The sequence below is a fragment of the Bos grunniens genome, chromosome 27 (genome assembly GCF_055505025.1).
Source record: "Bos grunniens cultivar Pamir isolate PY7600 chromosome 27, Bosgru_T2T1.0, whole genome shotgun sequence".
Taxonomy (NCBI): domain Eukaryota; kingdom Metazoa; phylum Chordata; class Mammalia; order Artiodactyla; family Bovidae; genus Bos; species Bos grunniens.
This window is the reverse complement of record NC_141191.1, coordinates 20,933,429-20,952,803: the sequence shown is the minus strand read 5'-3', so window position 1 is coordinate 20,952,803 and position 19,375 is coordinate 20,933,429. Positions and strand designations below refer to the sequence as shown.

At 39.7% G+C, this 19,375-nt stretch overlaps 1 protein-coding gene across 2 annotated transcripts in view; it reads right to left on the bottom strand.

The window, feature by feature from the left end:
- Nucleotides 1-7,796: 7,796 nt before the first annotated feature.
- Nucleotides 7,797-19,375, bottom strand: part of ASAH1 (N-acylsphingosine amidohydrolase 1) — a 31,553-nt gene continuing 19,974 nt past the window's right edge. For both annotated transcript variants that reach the window (XM_086380653.1, XM_086380654.1), the window contains 10 exons: nucleotides 19,045-19,123; nucleotides 17,218-17,292; nucleotides 16,330-16,375; nucleotides 15,449-15,593; nucleotides 14,723-14,777; nucleotides 14,513-14,594; nucleotides 10,561-10,692; nucleotides 10,337-10,460; nucleotides 9,873-9,929; nucleotides 7,797-8,351 (listed from right to left, as the gene is read on the bottom strand). In XM_086380653.1, coding sequence (XP_086236779.1) covers nucleotides 8,262-8,351; nucleotides 9,873-9,929; nucleotides 10,337-10,460; nucleotides 10,561-10,692; nucleotides 14,513-14,594; nucleotides 14,723-14,777; nucleotides 15,449-15,593; nucleotides 16,330-16,375; nucleotides 17,218-17,292; nucleotides 19,045-19,123 — 885 coding nt within the window. In that variant the 3' untranslated portion in view covers nucleotides 7,797-8,261. The remainder of the gene's footprint in view (nucleotides 8,352-9,872; nucleotides 9,930-10,336; nucleotides 10,461-10,560; nucleotides 10,693-14,512; nucleotides 14,595-14,722; nucleotides 14,778-15,448; nucleotides 15,594-16,329; nucleotides 16,376-17,217; nucleotides 17,293-19,044; nucleotides 19,124-19,375) is intronic.

Here is a 19,375-nt window from a genome sequence, read left to right as displayed (position 1 = left end):
AATGATCTGGAATTCAATGACTCAGTAGGCAAAAGGGTTGAATTAGGTAGTTGATGTTTCCAAAATGACTTAATTTACGAAACGATAATTATAGCACCTTGGATACATCATTCAGTGTTGAACTTGTTGACTTATAATGTGAAGTGAGTTGGTCACAAGCTGTTTATTTTGTCTAGGTGGAAAATACTGTTTTGGCACATGGGGCTACAGCCAGGAGTCCTAATTCTTGATTTCTTCCCACCTTTTCAGATTTTTTAGGTTTAGAGGTCTTCTGTTGGTCTTCCTTCTCCCTTTTTCAGTTGCTCCAACACGGGCACCTGTTAGCAGTACTCACAGTGGACCCCTCGCCAAGCTGGGGAGTTGGCCACCTGACCTCCTCTCCCCAGGGATATCTTTGCAGGATGTGCCAGGGATTCTCTGAAAATGAATCTGGTAGTAGAAATAGAGGAACTGTAGTCTCACTCTTACAAATATGTTCACTGATATCATTTAACTACAATTACTGTTTGCATGTCTCAGGAAAAGCCATTCTCCCCACTGCTGGTGGAAGTTCATAAAGATTCAGACATTCTGGAAGGGACTTCAGGAGTGTCATACAAAATAAGTGTGCACCTAAACACATCTTTATCTGTTACCTGCTTTATAAGCTTTCATTCCAAGTATGTTCACTACAGCATTACTTGTAATTGCAAAGCCATGAAAATAAATGTCCACAAATTGTATTTTAGAATCCTACAAAGAATTTTAAAATATGATGAAAACTGATAGTGACACGGAAAGAAATTCATACTGCTAAAGGAACAACAAAAATGAGCATAGGACATAGACATAGCAGAGTTTGTGTGAGGGGTTACCTCCTGGCAGAGAAGCAGAATTAGATGAAATAAAGAGATTTTTGGGTTTTTTTGTTTCACTAAAGAAAATAAACTTTTTTACCAAAAGGAATAAATTGCTAATTGTTTGTATATTTATAAAAATAGTAAGATATATAACCCAGTGGCTTCTTGTATAGAAGCCACCAAGTAGTTCAGCGGTGTAACTGAAAAAAGTAGGTCTGACAGAAACTTAATGTAGTATCTACACGGAGACAACTCTTTTATTTTACTATATCTGGGCTCAGTTCAGTTCAGTTCAGTCACTCAGTCGTATCCGACTCTTTGCAACCCTATGAATCGCGGCACACAGGCCACCCTGTCTATCACCAACTCGAGGAGCTCACTCAAACTCATGTCCATCGACTCGGTGATGCCATCCAGCCATCGCATCCTCTGTTGTCCCCTTCTCCTCCTACCCCCAATCCCTCCCAGCATCAGGGTCTCATCCAATGAGTCAACTCTTCATATGAGGTGGCCAAAGTACTGGAGTTTCAGCTGTAGCATCAGTCCTTCCAATGAACACCCGGGACTGATTGCCCTGATTGCCTTTAGGATGGACTTGTTGGATCCCCTTGCAGTCCAAGGGACTCTCGAGTCTTCTCCAACAACACAGTTCAAAAGCATAAATTCTTCGGCCCTCAGCTTTCTTCACAGTCCAACTCAAACATCCATACGTGACCAGTGGAAAAACCATAGCCTTAACTAGACAAAGCTTTGTTGGCAAAGTAATGTCTCTGCTTTTCAATATGCTATCTAGGTTGGTCATAACTTTCCTTTCAAGGAGTAAGCGTCTTTTAATTTCATGGCTGAAATCACCATCTGCAGTGATTTGGAGCCCAAAAAAAGAAAGTCTGACACTGTTTCCACTGTTTCCCCATCTATTTGCCATGAAGTGATGGGACCAGATGCCATGATCTTCGTTTTCTGAATGTTGAGCTTTAAGCCAACTTTTTCACTCTCCTCTTTCACTTTCATCAAGAGGCTTTGTAGTTCATCTGCACTTTCTGCCATAAGGGTGGTGTCATCTGCATATCTGAGGTTATTGATATTTCTCCTGGCAATCCTGATTCCAGCTTGTGCTTCTTCCAGCCCAGCGTTTCTCATGATGTACTCTGCATAGAAGTTAAATAAGCAGGGTGACAATATACAGCCTTGATGTACTCCTTTTCCTATTTGGAACCAGTCTGTTCCATGTCCAGTTCTAACTGTTGCTTCCTGACCTGCATATAGGTTTCTCAAGAGGCAGGTCAGGTGGTCTGGTATTCCCATCTCTTTCAGAATTTTCCACAGTTTCTTAATGATCCACACAGTCAAAGGCTTTGGCATAGTCAATAAAGCAGAAATAGATATTTTTCTGGAACTCTCTTGCTTTTTCCATGATCCAGCAGATGTTGGCAATTTGATCTCTGGTTCCTTTGCCTTTTCTAAAACCTGCTTGAACATCTGGAAGTTCACGGTTCACGTATTGCTGAAGCCTGGCTTGGAGAATTTTGAGCATTTCTTTACTAGCGTGTGAGATGAGTGCAATTGTGTGGTGGTTTGAGCATTCTTTGGCATTGCCTTTCTTTGGGATTGGAATGAAAACTGACCTTTCCCAGTCCTGTGACCACTGCTGACTTTTCCAAATTTGTTGGCATATTGAGTGCAGCACTTTCACATAATCTTTCAGGATTTGAAATAGCTTAACTGGAATTCCATCGCCTCCACTTGACTTCACATTCCAGGATGTCTGGCTCTAGGTGAGTGATCACACCATCATGATTATCTGGGTCGTGAAGCTCTTCTTTGGACAGTTCTTCTGTGTATTCTCGGAGAAGGCAATGGCACCCCACTCCAGTACTCTTGCCTGGAAAATCCATAGACAGAGGAGCCTGGAAGGCTGCAGTCCATGGTGTCGCTAAGAGTTGGACACGACTGAGTGACTTCACTTTCACTTTTCTCTTTCATGTATTGGAGAAGGAAATGGCAACCCACTCCAGTATTCTTGCCTGGAGAATCCCAGGGACGGCGGAGCCTGGTGGGCTGCCGTGCGTGGGGTCACACAGAGTCGGACACGACTGAAGTGACTTAACATTAGCATCTGTATTCTTGCCACTTCTTAATATCTTCTGCTTCTGTTAGGTCCATACCGTTTCTGTCCTTTATCGAGCCCATCTTCGCATGAAATGTTCCCTTGGTATCTCTATAATTTTCTTGATGAGATCTCTAGTCTTTCCCATTCTGTTGTTTTCCTCTATTTCTTTTCATTGATACCTGAGGAAGGCTTTCTTATCTCTCCTTGCTATTCTTTGGAACTCTGCATTCAGATGCTTGTATCTTTGCTTTTCTCCTTTGCTTCTCTTCTTTTCACAGCTATTTGTAAGGCCTCCCCAGACAGCCATTTTGCTTTTTTGCATTTCTTTTCCATGGGGATGGTGTTGATCCCTGTCTCCTGTACAGTGTCATGAACCTCCATCCATAGTTCATCAGGCACTCTATCAGATCTAGTCCCTTAAATCTATTTCTTACTTCCACTGTATAATCATGAGGGATTTGATTTAGGTCATACCTGAATGGTCTAGTGGTTTTCCCTACTTTCTTCAATTTAAGTCTTAATTTGGCAATAAGGAGTTCATGATCTGAGCCACAGTCAGCTCCCCATCTTGTTTTTGCTGACTGTATAGAGCTTCTCCATCTTTGGCTGCAATGAATATAATCAATCTGATGTTGGTGTTGACTATCCGGTGATGTCCATGTGTAGAGTCTTCTCTTGTGTTGCTGGAAGAGGGTGTTTGCTATGACCAGTGCGTTGTCTTGGCAAAACTCTTATTAACCTTTGCCCTGCTTCATTCTGTACTCCAAGGCCAAATTTGCCTGTTACTCCAGGTGTTTCTTGACTTCCTACTTTTGCATTCCAGTCCCCTGTAATGAATAGGACATCTTTTTTGGGTGTTAGTTCTAAAAGGTCTTGTAGGTCTTCATAGAACCATTCATCTTGAGCTTCTTCAGCGTTACTGGTTCAGACATAGGCTTGGATTACCGTGATATTGAATGGTTTGTCTTGGAAATGAACAGAGATCATTCTATCGTTTTTGAGACTGCATCCAAGCACTGCATTTCAGACTCTTTTTGTTGACCATGATGGCTACTCTATTTCTTCTGAGGGATTCCTGTCCATAGTAGTAGATACAATGGTCATCTGAGTTAAATTCACCCATTCCAGTCCATTTTAGTTCGCTGATTCCTAGAATGTCGACGTTCAGTTTCGCCATCTCCTGTTTGACCACTTCCAATTTACCTGGATTCATGGACCTGACATTCCAGGTTCCTATGCAATATTGCTCTTTACAGCATCGGACCTTGCTTCTATCACCAGTCATATCCACAACTGGGTATTGTTTTTGCTTTGGCTCCATCCCTTCATTCTTTCTGGAGTTATTTCTCCACTGATCTCCAGTAGCATATTGGGCACCTACTGACCCGGGAAGTTCCTCTTTTAGTATCCTATCATTTTGCCTTTTCATACTGTTCATGGGGTTCTCAAGGCAAGAATACTGAAGTGGTTTGCCATTCCCTTCTCCAGTGGACCAAATTCTGTCTTATTTTACTAATAAGGTTAAGGTTATATCTGGGTTACCTAACCTTATTAATAAAATTTTAAAATTACTATTAAATCTTGTGGCCATATCTAAAGCAGAACATGAAAAGAGAAAACATTTTCTCTAAATAAATTTGTTGTTAATGTCATGATAAAAAATTGCACCTAGTTGTTTAAGCTGAACTCTTAAAATATTAACTCTGTAAAATCTGTTGTTCACAGTGCTACAAATTTTAAATGTATTTTAATTTTAAGAGGGAAAAAGTAACTCTACCTGTAAACTAATGGAACTGTCAAAAATAAAATGATAAAAAATAGTTCAGTAAAATGTACACTTCTGTTTTCTGACTACCTTAGCAAAGCTGCAGGTTTTTTTTAAATTTTATTTCATGTATTTTACACAGAATAATACAACAAAGGATAATTGCCTTGGTTAAAATTCTTATAAATGACCTGAAAATTTATTAGCTCTTCTGTTTTTAATGGCAAATTTATCACTAAGTAACTGAGTTTGAAAAAAAAAAAATTAAAAGCACTTCTATTCAACCCTTGAAATCTAGGATCTAGCTGTATAGTCTATCAATTTTATGATTTTAAAAAAAGAAAATAGCTATAATCTTTTCTAAATAACTACCTATGATTAAAAAATCCTGGCATATTGATAGCTTTAAGGAGATGGTAGAAAAATATATTCCATATCAGATTGCTTTGGCCATGGCAGATTTTCTACATGGAAATGATTTGAAAACTAGAAGTTTTTACTGGTTTCCAAGACAACAGTCTTGTTCAGTACTTATTGATTTGTTATAGATTCCCTTATTATTTTGGTTATAAAACAGCCAAACCTCATTCCTTGGTCTGTGGTTGCCCTAAAAATTTGGCAAATATCAAAGATCTTCCATTGCGCCTTGATTTCTTCTTATTTAAATACAGGGAAAGTAATTGGCAGAGCAAAGACTAGAAGCCGAGTCTCGTAATGCCCAGGGATGCCCCTTCCCCTACATGACATAATCACTCACTGGCAATGAGAGTTATTGCCAACTCTCAATGGCAGTAGTTTCAATATTGAAACTATTACATATATAATAAGAACTCAGTATCCTTAAAGGCAAACAACAGTGAAAATTTGACTCATTCCATGTAGCAACTGTAAATTAACAGGAAAAAAATATAAAATTTTCTGTAGTTCAGACAATAAACTTAATTCTCTACTGATAATGTCAGGGCGAGCCAGTGATTAAGAGTTAGTTACACAATGAAATACTTATTCTCAGTAACTGAAATGAAAAGTCTTACTTATTCCATTTGGTGATATGGTCCGTTGTAGCTTGAGTACATGAAAAACAGAAACTTACTAGCATCAAGGTTTTCTTCTTGGTCATTGATCCTGCAAGTGATGAGGTTGCACTTAATCCACAAACACCTGGGCGTATGTGGTCTTGGACTCTACTTGTTAGAATTCCTATCTCTTATCATTATACTTTGAAATAATTCTATCAACCCCGTTTCATATCTTATCTATATGTGGGAGCTGAAATTATTTAGCCCAATGGCCTACTGTAGGGCGTAACTTGAATTAACTATGTTTTCCTGAGATTGATACAGTGTTGATATTGAACTTAGGAGTTAGGTGTTTTCAAAACATATTTACGGCCTGTGTGTAAGATACACATGTTATCCAGGTATTATATGTGTATACCTATTTGCAACTGACAGGCTGTTTGGAGGCATCTGAGCTACTGCCATAATTGCTTTTAACCATGCACGTTAATTTGCTTCGTGCAAACTGAGTGTCATCATTATTTTAACTATTAAGAAAATGTTTGATTAGATTCATCCACTTACATCTGTGAATAAAGAAAACTACAACAGTTCTGACATTTCCAACAGCACCTGGATATCAACTGCTCCCTAACTGCCTTCTAACCTGAGATGCAGTTTAAGTCTGGATTCATAAAGCTAGAGGAAACCTTGGGGGGAAACTGGGTTTAAACCCTTACCTGACCAAGGCAGGTCAGAGGGGGCAGAAAGGAGTGGTGGCTTGCCCCAGGGCGCACCACTGAGTGATCAAGAGCCAGAGTCAGGCCTCCAGGTTTCCATCCAGAGCTCTGTGATGCTGCTTTCCCCTTTTCTCAGGTCGTGGCACACAGAGAAAATGACATTGTTTTAAGACACGCTGAGGTAAACTGCAGGGGACATAGGACTTCATGAAAAATTCATGACAGTTTCTATTAAAAAATTATGAAATGTGTAAATTACAGAGGATCTTTAAAAATCAAATCCTGTTTTTAACACACAACCTCTTGTAATTCTTGCTTCATCACTGCAGTTTGGTGGAAGCACCTCCTGTGTCGGAAAAGCTGCCTTTGGACACCTACACTCTAGGTTGATAACCACTGAATTACAATGAGTCATGTAAGACTGTGATCACTTAGTCATAAGTTCAATAACCCACTTACATAACCCTATAATGTTAATTCAAATATACTCAGCTTGGATTTCTCCATAGCCACCACCCTCAAACTGACACTTAACATATACACTGAATCAGCGTACATGACTGCTGACTGATACTTCTTCCAGTGACTACTGAATGTCACGAAGACAGCTGACATTACACATCAATGAAGTGGCTACAGTCTAGCCCAGCTGGCATACATTTCAAAATTGATTATGAAAATATGAAAGGTTAACAAGTTCTATTAGCACTTATAAATAGATTGATTTCTATAAAACATTTTTAGTAATTTACATTTTAAAATATACATACTGAGCACAAGGACAAACTAAAAAAATGTATTCAATGATACTTATGAAGAGTTAAGTAACGGTTCATCTCCTATTTTCCATTTGTCTTTGACCTGCTTACTTACTCTTGATTCACAGAAACTGGGACTGTTTTTGAAATTTAATAACTTTCTGGGGTTAGCTGGAGGCTAGTTATGAAAAAGGAAACACCTCAATTCTGAGTATAAAAGCTGCCTTGCTTGCATACTGGTTACTTCAAGAACCCCAAAAGGTACTACTTGTGCATGCTAAGTCTCTTCGGTTGTGTCTGACTCTTTGTGACCCTATGGACCATAACCTGCCAGGCTCCTCTGTCCATGGGATTCTCCAGGCAGGAATACTGGAATGAGTTGTCATGCCCTCCTTCAGGGGACCTTCCCAACCCAGTGATTGAACCCGCATCTCAATGTCTCCTGCATTGGCAGGTGGGTTCTTTACGATTAGTGCCACCTTCTATTCAGAATCAATGTGATGTTCATGAAGAGAAACATACAGCTGAATGCCTGTCTCATCCCCATCCCATTAAAATTAGTGAAATACACAGCTGTCACAGCAGAGACAATAGTGTATTGACTTTAATAGTAGTTAGAGCCAGGAGGAAAAGACAAAAACATACCACAAATACAAAGATAAAAGTGAAAAACTGAGTAATGGCTATTTAACTTACTCACATAGAGGTACAGGATTCAGTGCTCATAGAGAATCTTGGCTTTATTCCCTGGAGGGTCCCACCACATTTTTAGTTGCCTATCCCCGCCTCCAAATGTCAGACCAAAATGAATCACAGTAAACTCTGGATGACTGCTGTACTTCACTGAAAGAAGTTATTTGTTACACGGCAATCACCTACATTATGGCAAAAACAGCCTGTGACCTATAAACATACTCAGCAGGACAAGCTCACGCCTCAAAGAGAAACTGCCCTGAGTCTCTGGAAGGAGATCGGACGCCACTCCACTCAGCCCCACGGGAGCTCCGGTCCTGACGTCATAGAGGGCGCGTCCTGTAGGCCAGGTGTGTGCTCACCACCCTATGCAGGGGTCTGGGCAGTCCCGCAGGTACGTCTCAAATTGACCTTTGGTAACATCTATCAAGACTGTGTACACCGTCAGCTGAAAGAAAAGTCAACTTTTACTTTAAGGATGTTTTCAGTTCTAAGATGACCCTACTTGTATTAGCATTTTTTATGGAACTGCTTATGAAGTTTCTTAACATTAAATTTGTTGTTGTCCAATCGCTGAGTTGTGTCTGAAATCTTTGCAGCCCCATGGACTGCAGCACGCCAGGCTTCCCATCGTAGATTATGTGTGTGTGTGTGTGTGTGTGTGTGTGTGTGTGTAAAGACACAAAACAAAAGATCCACATAATAAGTCAATAATAATGAAAACAACTGACTTCAATAGAACCATTACCACGCTATAAACAGGTATGGGAGAGAATGTTCAGTTCTTTACAAGGTCTTGATTCTGTGCCATACACTGCTTCACAATGCTTTAAGGCTCACTTAATGCTCCTCAGTGCATACTTTGCAAAGACCAGTGGTGTACTGTGGAGAATAGAGTGTAGCTTTGGCTTTCCTTATCCTGGAACCATTTCTCAAGCAGTGAGGAAAACTATGCAGACACGCAGGTTAGAAGGTACACACCCAACTCACCAAGAATCTGTAAGTAACCCAACTGTGAACTCAAGCAAAGACGGCGTGGGCAAAATGAGACATTAGGGTCGGTGGGCAGAGGGAAAGCTTCCCTCAGAAGCCAGGTTCTCATGGAGGCACACTGATCTTGCTGCTGCTACTGCTGCTAATTCACTTCAGTCATGTCCGACTCTGTGCGACCCCATAGATGGCAGCCCACCAGGCTCCCCCGTCCCTGGGATTCTCCAGGCAAGAATACTGGAGTGGGTTGCCATTTCCTTCTCCAATGCAGGAAAGTGAAAGTGAAGTCGCTCAGTCATGTCTGACTCTTAGCGACCTCATGGACTGCAGCCTACCAGGCTCCTCTGTCCATGGGATTTTCCAGGCAAGAGTACTGGAGTGGGGTGCCATTGCCTTCTCTGACACTGATCTTAGGGTTTAGCAAAAGGCGGCAAGGAACAAATGGGAAAAATCAGAGGAATCAGAAACATGCAAGAGGGGGGCTATTAGCAAACTGGATGATCAGAAGACTTTTGCAAATTTTAGCTAAAGAGTAGGGAAAAGGCTGTACTAACGTTTAAGAAAAAAACCTAATCCACTAAGAAAGCTGTCTAAAAATAGACTTCAGACTTCCTTTTGTCTAGTATTAGGTGTTAGTTGCAGCATACAGCATTGAATTCCTCATGGATGGAGAAGTCACTAATAACATGCTAAATTCAATCCGAATGCCATGTAAGTAAAGCTGGAAATAATATTCTGACCAAACTGTATATCAAGCTGCAGTGACTAACTTCTTTGTCACACCCCAAGAGTTATGGTTTTGGTCACACAAAAACATTTTAAAAAGCAGCCTTAAGCCAAACATGACTTGGAATTCTAGCTCTGATTGATCCAAGACAAAGGGGAAAGATAAAACATGGGATCAAATTCTTTTCCTAAAATCAAAAATACATATATATATACACACACACACATATGTACATATATTGAAAAAAAATACCTTGTTGAGGATAGGTTTTGTTGACAAGACATCATATATGGTTGCAAATGAGATATTCTAAAACACAAAAATAGTTATATTTAGTACATTAAATGCAGATGTTGGCAGCTTTATCCACACAAATGGGTCATTAGACCAAGATATTCTTCAATCAACCTCCCCTAACCCCCATGAAAGAATTTCCCTTGGGTCACTGTTCAGGTGATGATTCTAATATAGCATGCTTGCTTTCTTTCTCTTCCTTCCTTCTTGGATTCCTGAGATTCAACTCCACAGAGTGGTGTCCACCATTAACAAGGGAAAAGTACAGCGAAATTTTGCTCTTTATGTTAAAAACTCAGTGGAAACTGTCCAGAGACAATGACTGTTAGGAGGTTTATAAATTCTTAAAGGCCAATGAAAAATGTTAGAATGGAGATAATCTTTAGTAGTCACCATTTCTCTATATGACACTGGGAATGTACCTCTTGGGTTGTCTGGTTCAGACACATCTTCGCAGGTGTTCTGCGATCATCAAGGAAGAAGGGATTTTTCCATCGGTCATAATTTGTTTGTACCACATACCATCTACCGTGCTTGGGGTCGAGTCTAGATACAAAGAGAGATTTCTCCTAGGCTTCACACCTTAAATCCACACGTCTGTCTATGCTTTAGTTTCTGCTTGTTTTGCTTGAGCAAATGTACTTACTCATATATATCCAGAGACTGTTTTCTGTCTCGTGTAATTACACAACCCTCCCCAGACTGGTTGCCTCCCAGGATAAAGTATGCTGGGGCCAATATCTTGGTTTTGGTCAATATATTCTTGGTTTCTTCATAACTACAAAGAAACATTTAGAACAAAGGAAAAACTTTTAGTTGACCTGAAATGGAAATTTTTAGCTGTGGAAACTAAGGGAAAACATCTGAGGAACATGTTTTTCTAAAAAGAATAGTGAACAATGGCTCAGGGAGAAAACAGTCCTTCGCTCCTCACAGTGAAACAGTGACATCAAACGTGAAGGACAAACGAAATGATCATCATCTACCCTTACAGTCTATATACCTTTCACTCAACAACAGAACTAGGGAAAATAATATAAATTATTTTATTACTTGAAAATCAGAGCTATCAAAAATGGAAATGGATTTTCAAAGAAGACTACTAAATCGTATGCCCTGGAAATCAAGATTAATGCCCATTTATTTTAGGTCATTTGCATGGTAGTACTGGCTAAAGGCAGTTTTGCTACTACCAGATTTATGTAACAGCACAGAATATAACTTCTAGGTTAACAGGTATTACAATTTAAATGAAGATTTTGTTACACAAAATTCTTTTTTGTATGGGTGGGGGATTGTTTGCATACCAAGAAAACTTCATAGATGCCCTTCACAGATACACTGCTGCTGCTGCTAAGGTGCTGCAGTCGTGTCCGACTCTGTGCGACCCCATAGACGGCAGCCCACCAGGCTCCTCCATCCCTGGGATTCTCCAGGCAAGAATACTGGAGTGGGTTGCCATTCCCTTCTCCAATGCATGCATGCATGCTAAGTCGCTTCAGTCGTGTCCGACTCTGTACGACCCTATGGACAGCAGTCCACCAGGCTCCTCTGTCCACAGGATTCTCTAGGCAAGAATACTGGAGTGGGTTGCCATTTTTTCTTGCTATAAACACACACACACACACATAAACATGCAGAATTCCATGTTAGTGTCAAAGGTTCACCTAAGAAATTCTGAAATAGTTTCTCAATGGAAGATAAAGCTCAGAAGTATTTTAATATTAGTACTTTAAGAGAAACTACTTTAAAAGGTTCATGTACCATGATGCAAAGATGGTTTCAACATCCACAAACTAATCAACTTTATACACCCAATAAGCAATGAAGGATAGATGAATGGATGAAGAAGTTGTGGTACATACATACAATGGAATATTACTCAGCCATAAAAAAGAATGAATTTGAGTCAGTTATAGTGAAGTGGATGAACCCAGAGCCTGTTACACAGAGTGAAGTACATCAGAGAAAAACAAATACTGTATATTAACACACATGTGGCAGAGAGATGGCACTGATGAACCCATCTGCAGGGAGGGAGGGAGATAGACACAGAGCATGAACCTGTGGACACAGTGAGGGGAGGACAAAGTGCGACATGCAGAAAGTAGCATCGACACATACACACTGCCACCTGCAAAGTGGAAGCTGGGGAGAAGCTGCCGTGTAACAGCGAGCCCGGTGTGGTGCTCTCTGACGACTTAGGTAGGGGGAGGACAGGGAGGTTCAAGAGGGAGATGATACATGTATAATGAAGGCTGAACTGCATTGTCATATGGCAGAAAAAAACTATAAAGCAATTCCAATTAAAGAATAAAAAAATAAAAGATAAAAATATGATCTTAACAGATGCATTTGACAAAATTCAACATCTCAAAACAGTGTGTGCAGAGGGAACATACCTTAACATAATTAAGGGCCATATAAGAGAAGCTCACCATTAACATTATACTCAATAGTGAAAAGTTAAAAGTTTTTCCTCTAAGATTAGGAACAAGACAAACTTGTCCACTCTCACCATTTTTATTCAATATAGTATTGGTAGTATTAGCCAGAATAATCAGGCAAGAAAAATAAAAGGTATCCAAATCAGAAAGGAAGAAGTGAAATTGTCACTATTTGCAGATGATATAATACTATAATACTCTCCACGAAAAAAACTTTTAGGAATAATAAATTCAGTAAAGTTTCAGGACATGAAATCAGTATACAACAATCAGTTGTGGTTCCATACACTAGTAACATGATCAGAAAGAGAAATTAAGAAAATCGTCCCATTTGCAATCACATCCAAAAGAATAAAATACACGGGAATAAATTTAACCAATGCGTGAAAAACCTGTACACTGAAAACTATAAGACACTGATGAAAGAAGCAGAAGATGCAAAAAACCAAAGATATTCCATGGTCATGGATTGGAAGAATTAATGTTAAAATGTCCATACTACCCCAAAGAAATCTACACAGATTCACTGCAACCTCTCTTAAATTCTAAAGGCATTTTTCACAGAAATAGAACAAACAATCATAAAATCTGTATGGAATAACAAAGGCCATGAATAGCCAAAGCAATCTTGAAAAAGAAGAACATCTATATTTCAAACTGTATTACAAAGCCACAGTAATCAAAACCATGCTGCTGGCATAAAAAAACGATCAGTGAAAGAGAATAAACAGCCCATAATTTATGAAAAAGGAACCAGGAATACACACTGGGGAAGAACAATCTCTTCAAAAGATGGTATATGGGAAACTGGACAGCTACATGCAAAAGGATGAAACCAAACCACTGTCTCACACCATACACAAAAATAAAAATGCATTAAAGATTTAAACGTTAAGACCTGAAATCATAAAACTCTTAAAAGAAAAACAGGTAATAACGCTCCTTGACACGACGGCAATAAGTTCTAGATCTGACACACAGACAAAGGTAACAAAGACAAAAATAAACAAGTAGGACAATGTCAAACTAAAAAACTTCTACACAACAGATAAAACCTTCAACAAAATGAAAAGGCAACCTACTGAACTGGATAAAATATCTGTAACTCATACATCCGATAAGGATTTAATATCCAAAGTATATATAGAACTGACACAACTCAATAGCAAAAAACAGACAATCTGATTAAAAAACGGACAGAGGGTCTGAACAGACATTTTTCCAAAGATGAGATACAGGTGGCTAACAGGTGCATGAGAAGGTGGGAAATGCAAACCAAAGCAAGGATAAGGATCATCTCACACCTGTCAGACTGGCTATTATCAAAAAGACAAGAGATAAGTGTTGGCCAAGACGTGGAGAAAAGGGAACCCTGTGACATTTGGTGGAATGTAAATTGGTGCAGTCACTACGGAACCACCAGTACGGAGGTTCCTCAAAAAACTAAAATTACCACACAACCCGGCAATCCCACTTCTAAGTAATGATCTGAGGACATGAAAACACTAACTCTAAAAGATATTCGCACCCCCATATTAACTGCAGCATTATTTACCATAAGCCAAGTTATGGAAACAACCTAAGGAAGGATGAATGGATAAAGAAAATGCGGTATATATACAATAGAATATTATTTAACCATAAAAAAGAATGAAATCTTGCCATTTGTGACAACATGGATGGGCCTTGAGAGCATTTTGCTAAATTAAATAAAGACAAATACCATGTGATCACACTTAGAAGTAGAATCTACAACAAAACATTTTAAAATTCACAGGTATAGAGAACAACCTGGTGGCTGACAGAGGTGGGGCAGGGTGGTGAGAGGTGGGTGAAGGGGATCAAAAGGTACAAAATTCCAGGATAAAATCAGTCCTGAGGGTGCCATGTACATCACAGTGACTACAGTTAATAATACTGTACCGCATATTTGAAAGTTTCATAGAGAATAAACCTAAAAATTTCTCATCACAAGGAAAAAAATCGTAACTGTGTGGTGACAGATGTTAACTAGACTTATTGTGATCATTATGCCATATATACAAATATCTAAACATTTTGTAGCATGCTTCTTATACTAATATGTCAATTATACCTCAAGGAAAAATATAAAAATAAAAAATCTGATAATAAAGCAACTAAACAGATTACCTTGTGCTATTTTCTAGAACTGATCTAATGATAAACCCTACCCACTGGGCATCTTTCTTTCCCAAAATCCATTCCATGACACCTGGAAGAGATAAAACACACACAGTGTCACAGGACCTAGAAGAGATTAAACTATTAAGCAGAAACCACAGCCTAGCCTTCTTAAAACAGCTATGAAATTCCCATTTCATTTAAGAGCTCTCTACTTACCCATAAAACCACCATCTATACTGAAGCGTTCATTGAGCGTAACACTAAACAGTCCCTGAAAAGAAAACAAAGCCGTGAGGTCAGAAACCTCCACCATCCTGTTTAAGCCCTCTCACTGTGCTCTTTTGTTTTTTTTTTAATTTATTTTCTTTTTTTTCTTTTTTTTTTTTATTTTAGACCTCATGGACTGTAGCCTACCAGGCTCCTCTGTCCATGGGATTTACCAGGCAAGAATACTGGAGTGGGTTGCCATTTCCTTCTCCAGAGACTGTGCTCTTTTGTATACTGTTATATCAGGGCCTAGACTGGGGACTTCAGGGTGTGGGGGGAGAGAAAAAAAAAATCAAGGCATGATACTACTTTTTAGAAGTTCAAAGCATGTTTCACATCTAGTGTGTGAGATAAGTAGATAGATGTTATTGGCCACACTTTTCCAACAAGGAAATTGAAGTGCAAGGACTTAATGACTAACTTGCCTGAGGGCCAGAGCCATGGCCAGATTCCAAGGTTTACACTCAGCCCTAGTGACCCAACCATGGGCTTTATGTCCAAAAAAGGCTCAGAAATCTTCGCTTCCTCCTACTCTTCTCTACCTCATGAGCTAAAGGTAACAAGAAGTACAATGGGACGACCTGGGGCTTCATATTCTTTTCAGGTTCTCACTTTCTTAGACTCCATCATTCACACAGAGCTACCTGTAAAATCTGGTAACAACAGATTCCTTACTGGTTTGAATCCTGTTAACATGCCCACGTAGCCAGCAAAGGTTGTTGCCCTGAAGAGAGTTTTATTGTTCCTCTGGAAGTCCAAATTCACTGTTAAAGGTTTTAGTTCCTCAGTTATGACCCAAGTATCATTATTTATATTCCACCTACAAAAGACAAATTTCAGTGACATTTAATAACAGTGACAATAAGGATGAGTATGAAGACTATGGTCAAGTATTATGCTGTGCTGTGTGCTGTGCTTAGTCGCGCAGTCGTATCTGACTCTTTGTGACCCCATGGACTGTAGCCCGCCAGGCTCCTCTGTCCAGGGGAATTCTCCAGGCAAGAATACTGGAGTGGGTTGCTATGCCTTCTTCCAGCAGATCTTCCCAATCCAGGGATCAAACCCAGGTCTCCCACACTGCAGGTTGATTCTTTACTATCTGAGCCACCTGGGAAGCCTGGTCAGATATTACAGCAGGTGCTTTATCGACCCAATCCCCAATGATCAATATTCATAAGGATTTTCCAATATAGGTAAGTTTTATCTTCCATTTTCCATGATAATACTGAGGATCAGAGAAGTTAAGTAACTCCCCTAACATGACACAGCCTATAAATAGCAAATCCCAGATAATATTTAGGTCTCCAATTACAAAGCACTGTCATATTTTTTTTTCTGGAAGGTAAAGAAGACACATGAAATAGAATGCTATTCTTGTACTCTCAACTGAATAGGAGCATGCTTAATCTGGTCTCAAAACTAAAAAATCTAGGGTCTTCCTTTCTGGTCATATTCTGGGAATGACTTGGTACTTAACTTTGTCATCAATGTAATACTACCTGCTCTTCTTAGGGACTGAGACATACCACATTGTTTTGTTTTGTTTTTTTACTTACCCAAGAAATACTCCAAAATCCAAGTTTCGCCCATGTAGTAGATGACCTAAATTGAAAGCAAGCAGAAGAGACGTGTAACAGCAATTATGACAGGACGATTGGTTCTAAACGAAAGCTGGACACTTAATTTTGGTTAAGTAATATTCCTGACTATTCAATTCAACAGTAAGAATTAAGTAGCACCTAACATCACAAGCCTTAACAAGATGAAAAGGCTGTCCCTGTCACACTGGCCAGATTCCCCCTCGGTACCTGAGAGCACAGGGCTCCAGGTAAGACTAGAAGATGGGGAAAGATCAGCGGCCATGGTTTCACCATGACACTGTCCTCCTCAGACAAAGCTATCTCGGCCTCACCTAATGTGACTTACCAACACACTTCCCTTCAGGGATTGTCACCTACAGCCGTACCCAGAGTATAGGTCAAAAAATAACAGTGAATCAGGGTACATCACCCTGGGCCTTGTAATCTAAGGACTTGTCAGGAAAAATATGGAAAAGTGAAGTTGGTCTACACAGGATCCACTGGCCCGAAAATGATGGGAGAAACTCTGTTCTGCCCCTGTGAGTACTTAGATCAAATGACAAATAGGGGTATAAGTAGCCTATGAGGGAAAGAAAGAATGTTTTCAGTCCTGAAACAATTTGTGCAAGAGGTCTGCATGCCTAAATTAAACTTTAATAGCTGTTACAGTGATTTTAAAATAAGAACAGTTTTCAATTCACTTTCCAAAAAAAAAAAAAATCAAGATCTATAAAACCCTATGCAACATGCACATAAATGCATAGCAAGTCTGTATTTTAAAAGTTCTGATTTCATTTATTTCAAGATTTTTCTTCTATTTTGTGCTTTGCACCACCTACCCTCCCCCAGCACACATTCATTTACCTTCTTTGTCTTCTGTTATTATTGAAGTACAAATGGTAAAAAATTCATAGAAAATATTGAATAAAATAATCTCTCCTATGAGAAAAAAAAGGAAATTTTCTGGTCAATATGCAGAATCGTGACATTGTCAGGAAAATTCTTTTTTAAGAAAATGTGTAACTATCGTCATCATGTGAGTTTTTGCTTGGGCAAACGTTAAGTGTCTGCAGATAACCTGAGTGAGCCTGTATGGCTGGTGGGGCAGGGGTCTCTCCCTCTGTCAAAGGCACTGTGGGAATTCACTGAGGAAAGGATAGCCTTTTTAGTCAACAGTAATGTCAATTGGAAAGAACTTGAACTTTGATCCCTAACCCATACCATATGCATGTTAATTCGAGATACACCATGGGCCTATCTGTAAAAAGTAAACAAAAGTCATAGAGAAGAAAACACGTAAGAATTATGTTTTGGGGGTAGGCAAATATCACTTATGTTAGTCGCTTAGTCATGTCTGACTCTTTGTGACCCAATGGATTAGATCCCGCCAGACTCCTCTGTCTGTGGAATTCTCCAGGCAAGAATACTGGAATGGGTAGCTTATCCCTTCTCCAGGGGATCTTCCCAACCCAGGGATCAAACCCAGGTCTTGCGCATTGCAGGCAGATTCTTTACCAGCTGAGTCACAAGGGAAGCCCAAGAATACTGGAGTGGATAGCCCATCTCTTCTCCAGCAGATCTTCCCAACCCAGGAATTGAACCAACCGGGGTCTCCTGCATTGCAGGCAGATTCTTTACCTACTGAAACTATGGCTCAGCTGGTAAAGAATCTACCTGCAACGTAGGAGACCTGAGTTCGATCCCTGGGTTGGGAAGATCCCCTGGAAAAGGGAAAAGCTACCCACTCCAGTATTCCAGCCTAGAGAATTTCATGGACTGTATAGTCCATGGGGTCAAAAAGAGTCGGAAACACTGAGCGACTTTCACTTTCACTTTCTTTACCAACTGAGCTATCAGGAAAGCCCCAATTAAACCATAAGAGTGAATATAACACACTCAACAAAATGCCCAAATAAAAGAGAGTGACACTATCACATGGAGAATCAGCAAGTGGAAAAAAGGCTTGTATCAATACTATGCTAACTGTCAATGGTTAAAATCACTTTGAAAAACTGGTTGGCAGAGACTCCAAGACTAAATACTCAGCTAACCTATAACCCAGGTCATATCCCAGAGAAATACGTGTACATGCCCATCAAAAAACATGAACAAGAATGTTCATAACTCAAATGTGGAAATGACAAATATCCTAGTCGTACAATAGCCTACTGCCTATAATGGTATGTGCAAGAAACCAGACAACAGCTCATATTGTTTGGCTCTATTTGTACGACGTTTAAGGGGCAAAACTAACCTAAGGTGAAGTCCAAATAGTGGTTACCAAGAAGTTCAGAATCGTGCAGAATGGAGCAGGCTGGATTGCTGTAATTTGTTTCTGTATCTTGTTCTGAGTTGTGATTAAATGCACGTATGCATGGGGAGTGCCGGGTGGTGCAGTGGTAAAGAGTCTACCTGCCAATGCAGGAGATGTGGGTTTGATCTCTGGGTTAGGAAGCTCCCCTGGAGTAGGAAATGGCAACCCATTCCAGTATTCTTACCTGGAAAATGCCAGGGACAGAGGAGCCTGGCAGGCTACAGTTGGACATGACTGAGACACACACACTCCTGGATTTTAAAAATTCTATTGATCTGTATTCCTAAGATCTATGTACTTCACTGTATGCATTAACATACCCCAATAAAAAATTGGGGGTACTTTAATAAACTTTGTAAAACTGCAGTGAACTTTACCTAAAGGGATTTCAGTTACAGCTGCAATCCCCTTCATTTCCTCCTCGAAAGGGCCAGGGAAGTTGCCAAGCAGACCAGGCTGAAAAACAAATACATTAACAATCATTCAACCTGAACTGTAGCTTTGAGATTTGGTTCTTTTACATATACTCTGTACTAGCCATTGTTGCCACAACAGGTGATCAAAGCTTATTTTTTTTGCCTAAGGGGTTAAAACCTGTGTTTTTAAAAATTGATTAATTAATTTTTGGCTTTGCTGGGTCTTCCTTGCTGCGCTCGGGCTTTTCTCTAGCTGTGGCAAGCAGGGCTACTCTCTAGGTGCCGTGCGAGG